Raw genomic sequence first — 17425 nt, 5'->3', positions numbered from 1 at the left:
TTAAGGGATTATCTGTGCGGTGAAGCAATAAGAGGGTTGCTATACTATATTTTTATTATTTGTTAGGAAATACGAAAACCAAAAGGTATAATATGTTTTTTTTTTTCCAATGATCCAAGTCCTAATAGGCACTTTTTATTATATATATTGTATAGAAAGTTTTTAAAGAACGATAAAATAAACTATGGCAGACGGAGGTCAAGACTTTGTTCAAAATTAGTGGGGTTAAGCGGCGGCGTTTCACCTGAAACGAGCGCTTATGGTATTGACATATGAAAATGATTTATCGCGAATAACAAACAATAACGATCAAATGATGACATAATTTGTAAAATTAAAATCGTTTTTGTTCTTTTAGAGGTCCTCGTGGACTCATTTAAAAATTTGGACCCATTTCGTTATCCGGGCTTGCGTTATGGTGTAACGCATCATAATATTCACTTTATAACGTAAAATCCAGAACAATTGCAATCATCTGCAGATATCATAATCCGTCGGATCGTGCGTCATCGTCGACACGCGCGCTCACGTTTTGCTCGAGCCATTCGGTCGGATCGATTCTCCACTCACATCATCGACAACGACAACGACAACGACAACAACAACAACAACAACAACAATAACAACAACGAGACGGTGTACGCGCGTATGTAGTTATCATGCGTGCACACGTGAGCGAAGGTGAGAGAAAGACGCGGAAACTATCTACTTAGTATGGTGCGGTATAACATAATAATAATAATAATAATAATAATAATACATATTATTTATTATTAAAATATTATTTTCGTGCGTGTTGCTGTAGTAGTAGTAATAGTAGTAGTAGTAGTAGTGGTTACACGATGTAGCGTCGGCGGCGGCAGTGGTAGTGGTAGTGACGACTAGTGGCGGCGGCGGTGGTGGTGGTGGCTGCTCGCCGCCGCAGTAGACGCCACCACGACGATTCTCCACGTTCGGTCGTAGTCGCACACGGCACACACGCAGTAACCGGCGTCCGCGTTCGAGGCGTCCGCTCAGTGTTGCGAGACTGGTGCTGTGCTATGCGTTCGCCGACGGTCATCGTTTCGGGTGGTGCACGGGATCGTCGTCGGTGCTGCAGTGACGGCGTTTGACCGCTGCGAGAGAAGTCGTCTGCGTTTCACTGCCGGAGTAAGCGCGCGCGCCCGCGCACACGTGTGCAACGACTATTATTATATTTTATATTTTCGCGCGTCGCACTCGCGGTTCGCTCGCACGTATTATAATAATATAAACATAATAACATTATATATAGTACACGTCACATATGCGAACGAGATAATAACGACGACGGCGTATGATATACGATTTCACGAAATACCGCCGCGGTAATATCAATAACACAATATAATATATAGTACCCGCTGCAGTGCTTGTAATAATAATAACATAACGTAGTGCCGAGTGACCGTGTCATGGCCGAGACGATGATAGTGTCGGACGACGCGACGGCGACCAGCACGTCGGCGCTCGTCGACCAGATAATCGTGGCCAAGACGTTCGCCATGCTCGTCCTGGGTTTGGGCTCGTTCGTGCTGGGCGTCGTGCCCCTGAAGCTGACCAAGTGGTGGCGGATGGACCCGGCGGCCGGTGCCGGGACCGCGGCCGCGACGCCGCACCACGGCGGACATTCGCACGGCGGCGACACGGCCACCGGTTCGCCGGCCGTGTCGCTGTTACTGTGCTTCGGCGGCGGCGTGCTGCTTTTCACCACGTTGCTGCACCTGCAACCCGAGGTCCGGGAGGGCGTCGGCCGGTTGCAGAAGACCGGACAGCTACCCGACGGACAGGGTACCGAGCACCTGGGCGACCTGATATTCTGCGCCGGATTCTTCATGGTGTTCATCGTGGACGAGATCGTGCACTCGGTGTTGGACCGATGCGCGGCCAGCCACGTGGACCGTAGCTCCGCCGAGGAGGTGCTCCACCGGTCGATGAGCTTGAGGCGGCGGACCATGTCCATACCGAGGGCCTCGCTCGCCGGCAGTGGAGGTTCGCCCAGCTCCGTTCCGTCGGTGACCGGTGGCATGTCGGTGGCCAGCAACAAGGAGCTGTTGAATAACGAGGGGCCGGGCAAGCCGCACGACAAGCGGTATCGGCCGGCGGGCTGGGGGTGTGGCACTACGGACCCGTTGTCGGCACGGACAGTGCACCGGCAACGAGTCGGCGGTGGCGGCGACGACGACACCGAGAAACAGATGAAGTTGGACGGTGACGGTAGCGGCGGGCCCGACGGCGGCCACTCGTTCCGAGGCCTGTTCGCAGTGCTTGCGCTGTCGTTCCACGAGGTGTTTGAGGGCCTGGCCATAGGGCTGGAGGAGCGCGTCGACAACATGTGGTACCTGTTCATCGCCGTGGCCACGCACAAGCTGGTCATCGCCTTTTGCATCGGCCTGGAACTGGCCTGGTCCAAGACCCGGCGGCCCGTGCTCGTCATGTACGTGGCCACGTTCGCCCTCGTCACGCCCGTGGGCATCATCATCGGCATGGTGCTAGTGCAGTGCGGCACTGGTGGCACCGTGGACGGATCTCCCGGACGGGTGGCCGTCATCCTGCAGGGGCTGGCCGCCGGCACTCTGCTGTACGTCGTGTTCTTCGAGGTGCTCGCCAGACACAAACAGTCGGGATTCTTGCACTTGTTGTCCATTATGTTCGGATTCAGTATTTTGCTCGTATTGCAATTGATGAGTGAGTATATAGCACCTTATACGTCGGTATTTCGTAGCTGTGTAATTTAATAGTCATTGGCCTGTGTGCAATTTAATACACTAAAAACTCTCGTAAACGTACTATAAAATGTACGGCGAGTATACATAGGACTCATAATTTAAAAAAAACTTAAAAACCTCTCTAGTGTAAAATATTTCAAATCAAATATAATCGTTGTTGATCTTAATTCCACGTGCATACAGAATACAGATCGTGTAAAATATTTATAAAACGAAAATGAAAAAATAGTTTATAAGATGCGTGTAAAAAGTTTAGGCAAACGGATTTTATTTTAAAATTATCGGTAAAAGTATTGAAAAAGAGATCTAAAATGTCAAAAAGTTGTAAAAGTAAAAGTTTCAAATTTGAATTCATTAGTAACTAATTCAAATTTGTTGTTAGGAAAGTTTTGTTTTACAGTAGGCTAAATATAATTCATTTTTTTAATAATCCCCGAAATATAGCTGAAGGGATTAGGATTCAGATGGGTTTGTATGTTTTTTATTCGCAACGTCCTTTTACAAGTGCGCAGGTTATGTATGTTCACAAATCACCTCACAATATGTCAGTACAATAATGATCTAATTTTTTATTTTGCGTATTATTATTGTTATTGCCAAAACAGGAGTTTGACAGTCTATTTCCCAGTCAAAATATTTGATTGGTTATTTGCGCATCGCACGTTTTAACAATACTGTACTATTTAACGATGTGTAAACGGCTATGTAGGTATACATACATAACAAAGGTTGTTTGTAGTAATAGTGATTCGCAAATGGCTTATGAAAAAGGTTATTTGTAATAATGATGAGTCTGACGCCTGCTAAAAATATATAGGTAGAAAATGCACGAATTCGATGGTATATCGTATATGTTTGAACGAAAGTAGTGAGAAGGGTATAGATGAACGCGTTATACTATATATTATGTCAATTTAATAAAATTATTATTTTTTTGTCACATTGATCGTATCATTTTTAAATTCTACTCAGCATGGAATTATTTAAAACTAAGTCTAACAAAACTGATTTACCTTATATATATGAAAACTGAAAAGTAATTTTATTCGTTATGTTCTAAAGTTATTCGTTTAATGATAGTTTGGAATATATTGGCAAGTTTATTGTATATTTTCATTTGTATATTTTAGCATATTTTACTTTTTTTATTGCACATATTATAAATCCTAGCCCTAAATTCATAACATACTATATATATATTATTAAACGAGTTGCATTCGTTTATCCTTCTCTCTTATAGGTACACATACGCGTATTTATACGAACCACATTATAATAATATATACATAATATAATTTAATATCAGCAACCATCGTGACGCGTGTTGTAAACTATTGCAGCGCTGTTTACGTTTTTCTAATCCCTTAATGGGCGGCGAGGAGTGTAGTCAGGTGTGTTGTACTATATAAGCTATTGGCATGTCTAGAAATTACAATAACACTTATCGCCGCCAATTCAATAACTATACCTAATACAAATATACAATGTAGATTTATTATACTCTACTATGTATATATATGGAAGAGACACTGAACAAATATATACGTTTACTGTATTTTGAAACCTTTCTATGGTAAGGGTGTCGTTGTATAACCGAATTAATACGTATCACATATTTATCACTTACATTTCACTAACACGTATTTATATATTCTAATGTCGTCTGTTTCTTTTTATATTTTTAAAAATAATATAATATATATGACCATTTTTTTCTATAGTCATTTTCACCATATTATACCGTATAATGATAAATTATAACACGTTGTTTATCTTTTTCTATTCGGGAATTTCAAATTACTGTTTAGTTACTATCTAGAGTACTTAAATTATAATATAGATGATTTATAAATTTAATTTCTGATATATTCGACCGAAACAATTTTGGATAGTTTATATTTACAAGTAGATAACAGGTATAGCCATATAGTGTTTATACGTTAAACTGTAAAGTAATTACAATTATAAATTATAACAGTCTATGATAGCGATTATTAAATGTATTTAAAAAAAAAAATTTACGAAACTCCAAAAACTAGAAACGTATACATTTTAAATCATCAAATTGGCAAATCGTGATTTGATTCAGGCGTGTCCACGAAGCTTCTACATCAAATTGGCTCCGTGAAGCACTACAGCTTGACATCTACTAGTCTATGAAGTGTGACCTGCAAGTTATTTACACTACTATTAATCATCATCCTACCTTGACTTGAGTTACAAAATATAAACTAATCAACTTTTACTGTTTTATTATGAATTAAAATTAAAATTAGGCTAACCAAAATAAAACAAATATAATTAGATGATACAGATCTACTTACAACGCGTATACGTTTAATTATATTTTTAAGAGAGATTATAATTTGAGACTAATAATTGTATAATATTGTTAATAATTATTATTAATAAAATTAAAGGATTTAACACTATATAACACAGAATATTAAATAACTGTTTACAAATAGAAAAACAATTTGTTTAGTAATTTTATTTTAATTGTTTACAATAATATAGATTGAGTCAAAACTTAAAAAGATCTAAATATTATTAGTCGGTACAAAAATGATTTAGAAATAATTAGCAATAACTGCAGTAGTTCAAAAAACAACTTAATGTATTGTACTAAAAAGAATTTCGCTAAGTTGCTTATTATTATTAATAATACTAATACAATATTTAAATTAGAAATTGGTGACTCTTTAACGGCTTGAACTTAAAATTTAAATAAATAAGAACACAAGAATTTCAAGACTTTCACGTCTTGTTTTTTTATTTATTAAAAACAAACCGGTTCATTTCAAAAACAAGATATTTAAAACGTCCTATAGGCCTCAGACGATAAGTATGATAGGTAAAAAAAATAATAATTTCACTACATATACTTAGTAGGTACCTACTTATGCCTAAAGAAATCTTAGAATGTTCATTTGGCTAATATGCATGAAACACTGATAACCCACAACAAACTTGAGTAGTAAATGTCAAATTCAAATTAATATTCGTAAAATATTTATATTTTGCCGTAGTAATTCGGGTCATTACAGGCATTCCCGCAGAAAATTTTCTCAATAACTCCGAAATAATTTTAAGTATTAAACTTAAATACAACTTTAGACTTATAAGCCGTGGCTTCTTCTTATATTATGTATTAGTAAAAATGTATATACATTTATCATTTAAATTAGAATGTAATTATTGTATAAAAATGTATGATAATCAATAGGTATACTATTAACAAAGTGTATTAATAAATTGTCTCTAAGTAGGTACTTAGTTATAATATAATTTGAACTGTAATTGCAGACATTAATAAAGCATTACATTTAATGGAAAAATCAATGTAGACCAATAACGCATACTTTTATATTATAAAATAGGAATTGAGAGAGTAAATTAAAGATGAGTCTATAATATATCAATTTTAATAATAATAATGTTAATATTAATTTTTACGTAAAGAGGCAAACCTTCAAAATATACTATCTCGGACTGTATCATTGGTACTTATATTTTGTTATTTGTTACCACATCAACCGCATCCCAAACACGAACAATTCAAATTATTCAATATCGTATCCTACATGTAGCTTGTAGGTGTACTATCCTTGCAGATTTAGCTTATAATTCTAAATAAAACACTCTATAAGGTTACATCTTTACCCGCTATTAATTATGTGGCTAAGTTACAATAATATAAAATATTTAGAAATCAATTCTTAAACACGCCAATCCCCATTGTTCGTGGACTCAGCATACAAAAACCTTCTTGGTATCCATCTTGGTACTTTAAAAGAAATGCTTCTATTTTAAAAGATGTCATATAATGCGGTGTAACTAATTTAAACCATTCACTGGAGGTCTTTCAATGGACGGGTTTTTTTCCAGCTGTTCACATGTCTTAAATCTTAATAAATTAATTAATCACTTAGGTATACTAGTTATAAAAAAATGATGTATTTATGGATTAAACATGGGGATCCTAAATAGAAAAAAAGTTTTAATTTTTCAATATTTATTTGAGAAATTAAACAATCTGTACATTCTTAGAACAATAAGTAGAAAATGTAGATTATTAGAATTGACAGGCATGTGACTTAAGTGAAGAGACTATACAGCAACGGCACTCTGGCCTTAAGTCTCAGTAATCGAGAAAAACTGACAAAAATAACAGGGAAACGGGAGTATAATTTAAGCAACATTAGTTTTTGACAAAATCGATTTTTTTTAATTCAGAAAGGAATATAAGAGACTTAAAATTTTCACCAATTTTAAAATTAGTATTTTTTATACATTTATATATTTTTTTTAATGTTAGCTTTTTTGAGCTTCTTATTAACGTTTAAAATTTCTACTTTTTTGTTCTTTTTTATTTATGTTGGTAAGAATTTTGTTTCTCGGTCAAAAGGCTTAAAAATTAAGTACAAGATAAAGTCTTAAAGTTGTTCTTTTAATAGTTTTAAAATATCAAAATACACACTCACAATTTTTCCTGTTCATTTGTAGGTAATTTAAAATACCTATACACTTAGTCAACAGTATTAAAACCTCACCTTTACGTTTATTATGGTTTGTGTAAACAAGGACATCGAATAATTATTTATACTTATGTTAAAGCTACGTTTTATTAAATTTTATTTTTACGTATTTATATCACGATCGCATTTATAACATTCTATAGCATGTCAGTATTGGCTTTTATGTTATAATTTTATAAATTATATGTAATATTATGCTTTTTTCAAAAATTAGTGTTATCTATCAAATTAAGAAAATACTAATTTAACATTAATATAATATAAGATGAAGGCGTCTTATGAACTATCATTTGAAATAGATTCTGATCCACAAGTGTTTATTATTTTGAACCGTTTATTCGGATTTATAATGAAAACAAATAAAATAAATTATTATTCTGCTTGTGCATAGACGGTTTTACATTTTGGTAATATAAAATATTTAAAAAATATTGTACACCCATCTGTTGCATTAAAAACAACAAGATAATATAGTTACGTATTCGTGATTAAAAATTGAATGTATTATTGTTGTGGTTATTTTTGTGTTAAAAAAATATTGATGGATTAGTTTGGTGACGGGAAAACAGAAATCGAATTGACGATACCAATAAAAATCATAGAATGGTGGTAAATCCATTTCTATCGAACATATTATTATTACTCATCACGTTCATAACACGTTAAAGAGTCACGGTCACGGCGGTCACGTTTTGCTTGCATACTCCTCTGTGGCGAGTAGACGATTCGTAACAAAGAAATATGACATAATGGTGAATTCACAAACAATCAGTGTCCATCAACATAATAATAAAACATGAATTCGTTCTTTGAACACATGCTTCTTATGTTATTGACCGCTATAATAAGGAAGTATAGGTATTAGATGTTTGTGACGGATATAATTTTGAACGTTTCCTTTTCATATTCCCATCGACTTTCTATGCGTTTTTCGTTTTTATGGAGTACTCGAAAACACATTCGTTCCTTAAGTCTTAACAAAAATATTGTAAACACTAAAAAATTACAAACATGTGATGTACAGAATCCGAGATTTGTGCAAAAATGACAGGTGTATTTTTTTATTAAACAACACTATCCACTGAAATTGTTCTCAGGTTTTTCTTTTGTGAATACATGCGGTTTAATATCACACGCGTATTGCGTATGTTTTATACGTCATATTATAATATCTGAATCGAACTAATTTTAATACGCAATAAACACAACCTCAATCATTGAGGTTAAGGATATTGGGGTAATATTGACAACAATTCGCAACGGACACGCAGGAACTATGCGAAAGACAATGACAATATCCGATAGCTAGTGTTCCATGAAAACCATTAAAAATTGTATACTGTTTAAATTTTACAATTTCATAACGCAGTTGGTTTTGCACACAATATACACTTAAATACTTTACAATTTAAATACAGACTTAGCCTTATCATTTCGACAGTAATAAACATCAATAACTAAATTAAATCAAATCTAATTTTATTTTTATGAAATTAATTAGGTATGTTATAATCTCTCATAAATTTATTTATAAACTTATATTCATACTTTATTGGCTCAAACAGACCACATTTTGTGTTTATTCGCACAAACGGGTTACGCCCGAAAAAATTGAATTCAATTTCAAATCTATGTGTGTTTTAGTATATATATATTTTAAATTATAGTTGTTAAATGCCAAGATGTAAGGGGTGTGTAACTGTTGGGCTGTGACGGCGAAGCACTCAGGGGGTCTGTGTTTGCCGACGGGTGGTTGGTAAACGAAACAAGCAGAGAGCAGAGGCCTCTATGGCTCTATGCAGCTCTATAGTCATGTATTTTATTATTATTAAATAATATATTTTAAATAATTTATTTATCATATAAATTATAAACGATAAGTACATTTATGTTGATAAAATATTAAATTATTCCTGGACAGTTCGTTAAATTTGTTTTAGATATATTTATATATATATATTCTCATTTTGGATAATATAAGAATATATATTTATTATTTACACATTACACACATGTAATTATAGTATTCTATAGAAGAGTTCTTTGGATGTCATACTAAATATGTTGTTTAGAAAAAATTAGTGTAATTGTTTTATGTTTTACTCTTCCCTGTTATTTGCACATAACCAGACGTGTCACGTATTGTCATATTTATTTTATCGACTATTACTCGGCTCTTTTCCAATTTTTTTTGAATATTTAAGACTTATTTCAACAATTAGCAATTTTTTTTAATTACAGTTTACAGACTAATAATTTGACTTAAAATTTTAAATCTTAGTAAAATTATTCACTAAATACCTAATTGATTTAATTTTCTAAATTTTTACGTAAAGCAATAATTAGCTATGGTTAATATTGGTTCTTTAAAATATGAACCCATTATTATTAAACACTAACTAGCTATAGTTTATTGTAATGCGGCAATTCATTAATTTTAAATACTATTTACTTTTTAAAATGTTATTTGAAAAAATAGAGTGTTTTCAATGTTAAAAGACATTATTTGTTGGTTAAAGAATATGTACTTTATATTTTAATTAAATGTTGTATAGAGGATTTCGACAAAATAATACGTTACAATATTATTTATTAACATATTTATGTCAAAAACTAGCAGATACTTTTTTTTTGTGTATGCAAATGTAGTTTAAAAAATTTGAATAAATAATTTGTTAGATATATTTAAAAATAATAACTAAAAATATATATAAATATGAAATAACAATAGTATACTCGATACTTCTTTTAAAGTAATTTATAATTTTTTTAACTATTCGTATTTAAAATCTAAGGACATAAGGGTTATTGACCATTTTATAGGCATTTAAAATTCAACGCGCGTAGACTGATGAGTGATGATATACATTAATATTATGATAAAATAATATTTCATGATATGATAATAAAATAAATATATATTAGTTCTATTATTAAGTAGAATTCATAAATTCTAAATTAATTTCAACAAAGTACGTGTATATTGTAATTGAGTACCTTAAGTCCTTATTAACTAAACACAGTATATTATTCAAGTAGGTATAAAATAACAATGCAATTAATCTGACACCAACATAAGGCTATATCCATTGTCTGGACTATAGAAAGATTAAATTAATTTAAATCTATTTACATATTTATATGAATGTTGCTTGCCAATGTTATATTGTTTGGGTATATACTGTATTTTTTAAAAATATTAATTTCGAAATATTTTATGTATTAAAATACTTATTGTTCAATCTAAATTATGTTTTAATAGCATAATAAAAGTATTATATCTGTTATAAGGTTCTAGATAATTAGTTATTATTTTAGTTTTAATTATTTTATTTTTTGGGTAAATCAATTTTTAACATAGTAACAAAAATTGAAAATTTAGTGATGAAGTAATTTGGTTTAGCTTTAGCTTAAAATTGAATACATATACAAGTTGTATTTAATTTAAATAATTTTCGTCATTTCTTGAAAGTTTTCAGGTACTTATATACAATTGGTGATTAATTATTACTGATAATGTTTTTACATTAACAAAAGTTAATACAGTTGTTGACAATACTATTTAAACGTTTATCGATTTCTACTCAAAATTTTTTTCGAATACAACAGTCTAGTTATTATTTTTTTATTTAAATTCATCTAACCCATACTCTAATTTTAGACTAGATATGCCATAACTCTTTGTATTTATAATTTCACATCATCTATAAATTATTGACTTTTTTTTAGATATTAATCGCTAATAAATTGCTAATTTATTTGTATATAAATGTATACATGTATTATGTATAATGTATATAAATGTATAAACTATTATATAATCAATAAATGTGAGTAAAGTAAATGTAAATTATATACTTTTGTCTGCAGCAGCCTGCAATGATAAACAACTAAAGATTTTTATTACATAGCGTATCTAACCTAACTTACTAACTACACAAGTGGGCAGTGTCCTTGGCATTTCAGTTGATTGTTTTCAAAGAATTGTTATTAATATAACAGTCATATTATTGGTAGTTCATCATTCATCAGTTATCACTCATCACTCATCAGCTCTAATTACAGTTATTGTAAATCTTGAAATCACTTGTAATTTTTTGTTTCAATCTATACCTACCTACCTACCTACCTACCTACCTACCTACCTACCTTAATTGCAAAGGCACAATAAGAATATATGATAAGTGAATATAAATATTGCAGTATTGATACTTCCTATTTGTTGTTATTATCATTATCATTGATTAAGTATACATTAAGTATATTTAATCAATGTTATTGTTATATTATTACTTATTAGTTTAGCAAGTATTTACACAATTTTCGTTTTAGGCGTCTTAGAGAATTACGTTTATTCTTTATAATTCAGAAGAGAGGGTCAGTATCGGTCTTGCTAGTAAAAATTAATACTTTACAATTTTTTTTTTTTGCCAAATATTTAGCAAATTTCTATGAATTTTCCAGTCTATATTTTAGATTAAAGGGACATTCTTTCCCCTGAAATATAAATAATAGGTACATATACCTAGAGAGGGCTAGCAACCATAGTTTTCGCCAGTTCATTTGGTCGTTCATAATGAAAATATTTCAAAATAAACCCAATTTTATTTTATTTATGGTAAAAATATTATCAATTTCCTATAATATTACTTAATTACTATTAAATAATTTGTATAATATAAAACAACTTTTGAACGTTTTGAGCACAGCCTATAGATGTTTAAAAAATGTGAATCTAAGATTAATAGAACCCACAACCTGTCTTCTCTTTTGACAACTGTGAAACATACTATTAAAAAGTGTATAATATCGCATGCATGTTGTTTATTGAATATATTATTTGGAATAGTCTAATATATACAATGTATATACTTATGTATATAAACGTATAACGTATATATTCTATGTACAATATGTACATATTTTATAGGTTTAGAAAGTTAATAATAATAGATTGAAGTTTTTGAAGATGGAGTCATTAATGAGTCAGTGAATATTATATTGAAATTTGAAAGGGTAAATTGAATACTATCTCATTGCTGACTAAGATAATCCATCTAGAAATTGATATGACTAATACACACTGTGTAGTGTGTGTATGATATGTTATGTTCAACACTTGTTTTGTAGTGAACAAACAAAATAAAAATCGCTAAATTTATTATAAAGCAGCGAGTTTTATGGCTTATAGCCGTAAATGCATTTGAAATAATTTATTTTGAGGGAAAAAACGATATTATAATTAATAATACGTAGATGAGCTTATGTAATTTTTACATTTATTTTTTTAAATTATGATTTTTGTGATAAATTTAACAATACTTTCAATGTATCCTAATACTAACTAATGACTCATTAGTAATGAGTAATTATTACATTATTACTAAAGCAGCTGTAGTTAACTTAAAAATAAAATAAAAAATAGTTCTATACTAAAATATAGATTAACTTTTAGGAATATAGATAACAACTGTTTATTGTTAATAAATTTTAAGTAATTGTATTATTAGAAGTAAATTTAGTTAAAATATTATGATTACTTCATAATTTTACTATGTAGAGTTCATTCTGGTCACCTACAATTCGCTAAACAAAATTTATTTAGCACATTAATTCGATATAGGTAAACAACATCGATCGCTTCATGTTTGTAATACCTTTTTACTTTTTGTTCATTGACCATTATAGTAGCTGTTAACGTGTAGCTCTACAATCAATCCTAAAGTAAATGGGGCGATGAGAACACTCTATATTATTATGGGGTTATTAAGTTTTTAAAATAACAAATTGTATTATTGTGCCGTGCTGCAGCTGTACATCATCTTAAGGCAGTTAAAGCGGCCAGCAGTCTATAACCGTACGAGTGCATGTACCACATCACATTATCCAACAATGACGTATCTTATAGTCAAGTTAGATGACTGTGTAATATATATTCTTTAATTAATGCCATGATTCAAACTTATATTTTTCAAAAGGGCTGAATAGGAGAAAAAAGAAGGACCCAATTGTCAGCATTACGTCGCAATAGCTCGTGCAGTTGAATACACGTAACGTACCATTGTACTACAAACACTAAATTATATTCTAAATATAGGAGCCAATGCGTTACATAACTGGTATAAATATATTATATTATGCAAAGAAAACAATTAATTTTAATTAATGCTTAAATATTTTCATTTTTTTTATTTCGTAATTTCTGGTGTCGGACATTAACAGGTCATTTGAGGATTTGACAACGTACTTATCTCACATAGACAATTTTAGTTTAATTCAAATACACAAATACAATTAATCGCAAGGTATTTGACTGATGAGGAAATAGACTTATATTATTTATAATTTTAATATTATTATAAACAAATATACACTTCAAATGTATACTTATTACACAAATAATCACTTTAATTGACAACATTATAGGCAAACGCAAAATCCTTTTCGAAGTAAATCACCGTATTTCTATTAAAACATGAGTATTTATAAAAATATTAGAATTGTATACTGTACAATGCTCATTGATAACGTACAGCTGTTTAGTTTCATAATATGATAAACTAATTATGTAATAAAGAATTACGTTATAAAAAAATAGTAAAATACGCATATTATATATTACCTACATATGTTACTGACAGATGTATAATAGATAAAATATAATTTATATAATAAATAAAATATGAAAAATTGAAACGGTAACTAACACTAATTCATTGCGTCTTAACGTATAATATTTTAGGAAAGCTTTTCTCCAAAATAAATTCTTTCAACAATAAATTATTATTTTAGATTTAAGAGCCTTTTCTATTTTATATGATTTCAAAAACATTGAATTTAAAACAAAAATATTTATCACTGAATATTAGCAATAAAAATAAATAAATATTATTTTAGTTTATTTTGAAATTAAACACAAATGTACCTTAAAATAGTAAATTAAAAATATTCTTACCAGTTATTAGTAGGCCAGTACCTATAATTGAATCTTTTAAGTGTAATATTATAATTTTATTGATTTTGTTTTAAAATATATTTTGCAATTTAAATGTATGTACTAGAACTTAGTGCATTACTCCGTTACATAGTTGAAACCATAATTAATAATTCTTGAAACTGTTGATGTCCGGTGCGTCGGTACATTTAAATTGAAATATTACCACAGTACGGTGTAGGTATTTAAATTTTTAAATTATGTATTTTATGTATGTAATTTTTTCTTGTTAATAAAATGAAATTACTTATACAAAGCCAACATCTTCGAGTAAACTAAAAGTTATTAGTTATAAGTTTATAACTTATAACTACTTATGTAATATATAGTTAATTGGTGTTTGAGTTTGACTAAATTTATTAGCTAAACAATATCCAAATCTATAGGGTTACTTAAAAAGTTACAAATGTTTAATTGTTTGTGGTATATTGTGTTTAAATTAGAATAACCTCAAAGTATAAATAACATAATTACTTACAATTTTAAATTATAGCTAAATCAAGGAATATATTTTATTTAATATACCTATAACCTGTTTAATGTACACTTGTGGTGTTTACGTTACCACTGTGGTTTAAAAATTCATAAGAAATACAGTAAAAAGGACATATAAAATAAAACTGTTATTGAATTAATAGATTTTTAGTTTGCTTAGAAAAGCTGTAATTCTGAAAAATAATGAATTTCTAGTTTGGAAATAAATTAAAAAAGCTATGAATTTATTAAAATTGAAGTAATCCCTAATAGCTAATACAAATATAATGTTAAAAAAATCCTCAGAATATGATCAAGCATGAAAATACTTTATGTTAGTTGAATAAGTTGAATTCTGACAGAATTCCTAAGTTATTCAAAACCTAGTAAATATGTTTTTTCAAGAGCATTATGAAATTATGAAATCAGATAAAATAAAACACATATTAATAATGAGTATAATACATGCTCACTCTAAATTACAACGGCTCATTGTTTATAGTAGGTATTATATTATTTATAGACATTTTTTTAAACTATGAGTAAAATTAAAATGTAAAACGAAAAATTGTTGATTAATAAATTATAATGGGTAAATGAGGTGATTAAAATACATCAACATTATTGTTTAAAACTATCAAAATAGCGTTTAAAAATTCTAAAGAAGTCCATATATCTACTTATATAATAACATGGTGTAGCTAGGTAGTCAATAGGTAGTGGGTAATAATGAATTATTTACCGAATCACCGACTTGGTTAATCAATATGATTAATGAATGTTTTCAATAATAATAGCAAATAATGTGTAATAGTCTTCAGGTATTTGTGACACGTAAATAGTATTTTGATCATAATATGTTTTAGTTAACAATGACTTACCTTTACATATTATATTTTTATCAGAAACCATATATGATGTACTAATAGATATCACGTTTGAGATAGCATTCAAAACTAATTTGTAAACAATATTTTATAGAAATTCATGTTTTAAATTATGTGCAATGCTTGTATAATAAAAATAAAATTTTTTAACGTTAACTTTATAAATCAGTTAAATTAAACGTATTTTAATTTTTTTTTAATTATTACTTGTTCTTGATATTTTTGATACTTGATGTTAATGCTATTCTTCCATATTTTACAATATTAAAAAAAGAGGCTTAAATATAGACGAAATTCCGAGTTACGACTAGTGCATGCAAACATCTACTGTTTATGAAATTATAAAATTGCCTATGAGCTATGAGTTATGACTATTAAAGTATAATTAAGAATTAAGTACCAAACCTTATTTTATTTAATGTATATCCATAACATATTTCAAATAATTACAGTTTATATCATTTCAAAATATGTTATGCTTATTTTTTTCTATATTTCCCTAAAATATTAGCAGATTAGTATGGAATGGACTATTGTGTGAATATGTGCATTATTTTTACTTAGTATTAATCCATTAGTTATTTATATATATTAGTTAATTATTATAATTATAATAAATGATTTAAAAATGTAATATTCAATAGATAAACATTATTAATATAGGTTAATAAATATATTTCATTCAACGCTTATAATTATTATATTTAATTTATTTAGGTACACTGTTGATAATAAACTATATTAGCTATTAACTTACTACTATTATATTAGGTAGGTATACAAATTGTAATACTCTGTATTGCATCAAAGAATAAAGATTATTGTATAGTTCTTGTATTTATAGTTCATCGAAAAACAATACCTGACCTAACCTCGCTTAACCTAACCTACGTTTTCATAATTTAATTCTATAGTCTATACTCTATATGACGATATACCTGCACTTAAATGTTATAAGTTGTATAGCTATTGCTTAACTTTTCATTATTACAGTTTTATACCAGCTTGTAGTTTATTTGATTGATAATATATTTTAATATTTTTCAGCTCATCAACACAGTCACGGAGTCGCGGTTGACAACAATCAACATTCGGATCACGATCATTCATCACACGAACACGAACACGAACACGAACACGTGCACGATCATTAGAATTTCTCAATGCTTTGAGTTACCAAGTATTTTATTAAGCCTATCGTGATCTAAGTTTGATGTAGATTATATTTTGTTATTAAGTTAAGCTATCAACTATTTTGTATTGTTTATTTATATTTATACAATACGCATATATATACGTATACATAGGTGATTCTATTAACGTAAAACACTTTATATAGAGCTTCAAATTTATTATTCATTTAGATTTTATTATGCATTTTGAAGGACATTCGATTCTAATTGTAAACTTATATATCATAAAATTTTCGCAAAAAATCTGTTCTATATTATTTTCATACAAATGATTTTTTTTATTAATCACAACCATCATATCATATTCTAAGATAGACATTTTTTATTTAAAAATATATCGAACATTAAATAAACCAATATAATTTATATTATTCATAAATTATGATTTATGAGCTTATTATAAGAATTTAATAATAAGCATGGAGTGGCGAGAAATGTCTTCGTAATTTGTTGGTTCACTATTTCACTCATTGATTTAAAATAAATGCTTGGATACCTACTAATAAATAATTGATTTTATTAAAGCAAACAATTGAAAAATTATTAAGATATAATTTTTTATTATTATTATTTATTTTTTAGTAATGTTATA

General features: G+C 29.5%; 1 protein-coding gene across 1 annotated transcript; it reads left to right on the top strand.

Annotated features, from left to right (window-relative positions):
• Positions 1 to 940: 940 nt before the first annotated feature.
• Positions 941 to 17418, top strand: LOC113549706 (protein zntC-like). Its single transcript, XM_026951140.1, has 2 exons — positions 941 to 2706; positions 16688 to 17418. Exons 1-2 carry the CDS (start codon positions 1434 to 1436, stop codon positions 16792 to 16794), a joined length of 1380 nt encoding a protein of 459 aa, XP_026806941.1. The 5' UTR covers positions 941 to 1433; the 3' UTR covers positions 16795 to 17418.
• The last annotated feature ends 7 nt before the right edge of the window (positions 17419 to 17425 follow it).

The sequence above is a fragment of the Rhopalosiphum maidis genome, chromosome 1, assembly GCF_003676215.2.
Source record: "Rhopalosiphum maidis isolate BTI-1 chromosome 1, ASM367621v3, whole genome shotgun sequence".
NCBI classification, from domain to species: Eukaryota; Metazoa; Arthropoda; class Insecta; order Hemiptera; family Aphididae; genus Rhopalosiphum; species Rhopalosiphum maidis.
This window is presented reverse-complemented; position numbering and strand designations above follow the sequence as displayed.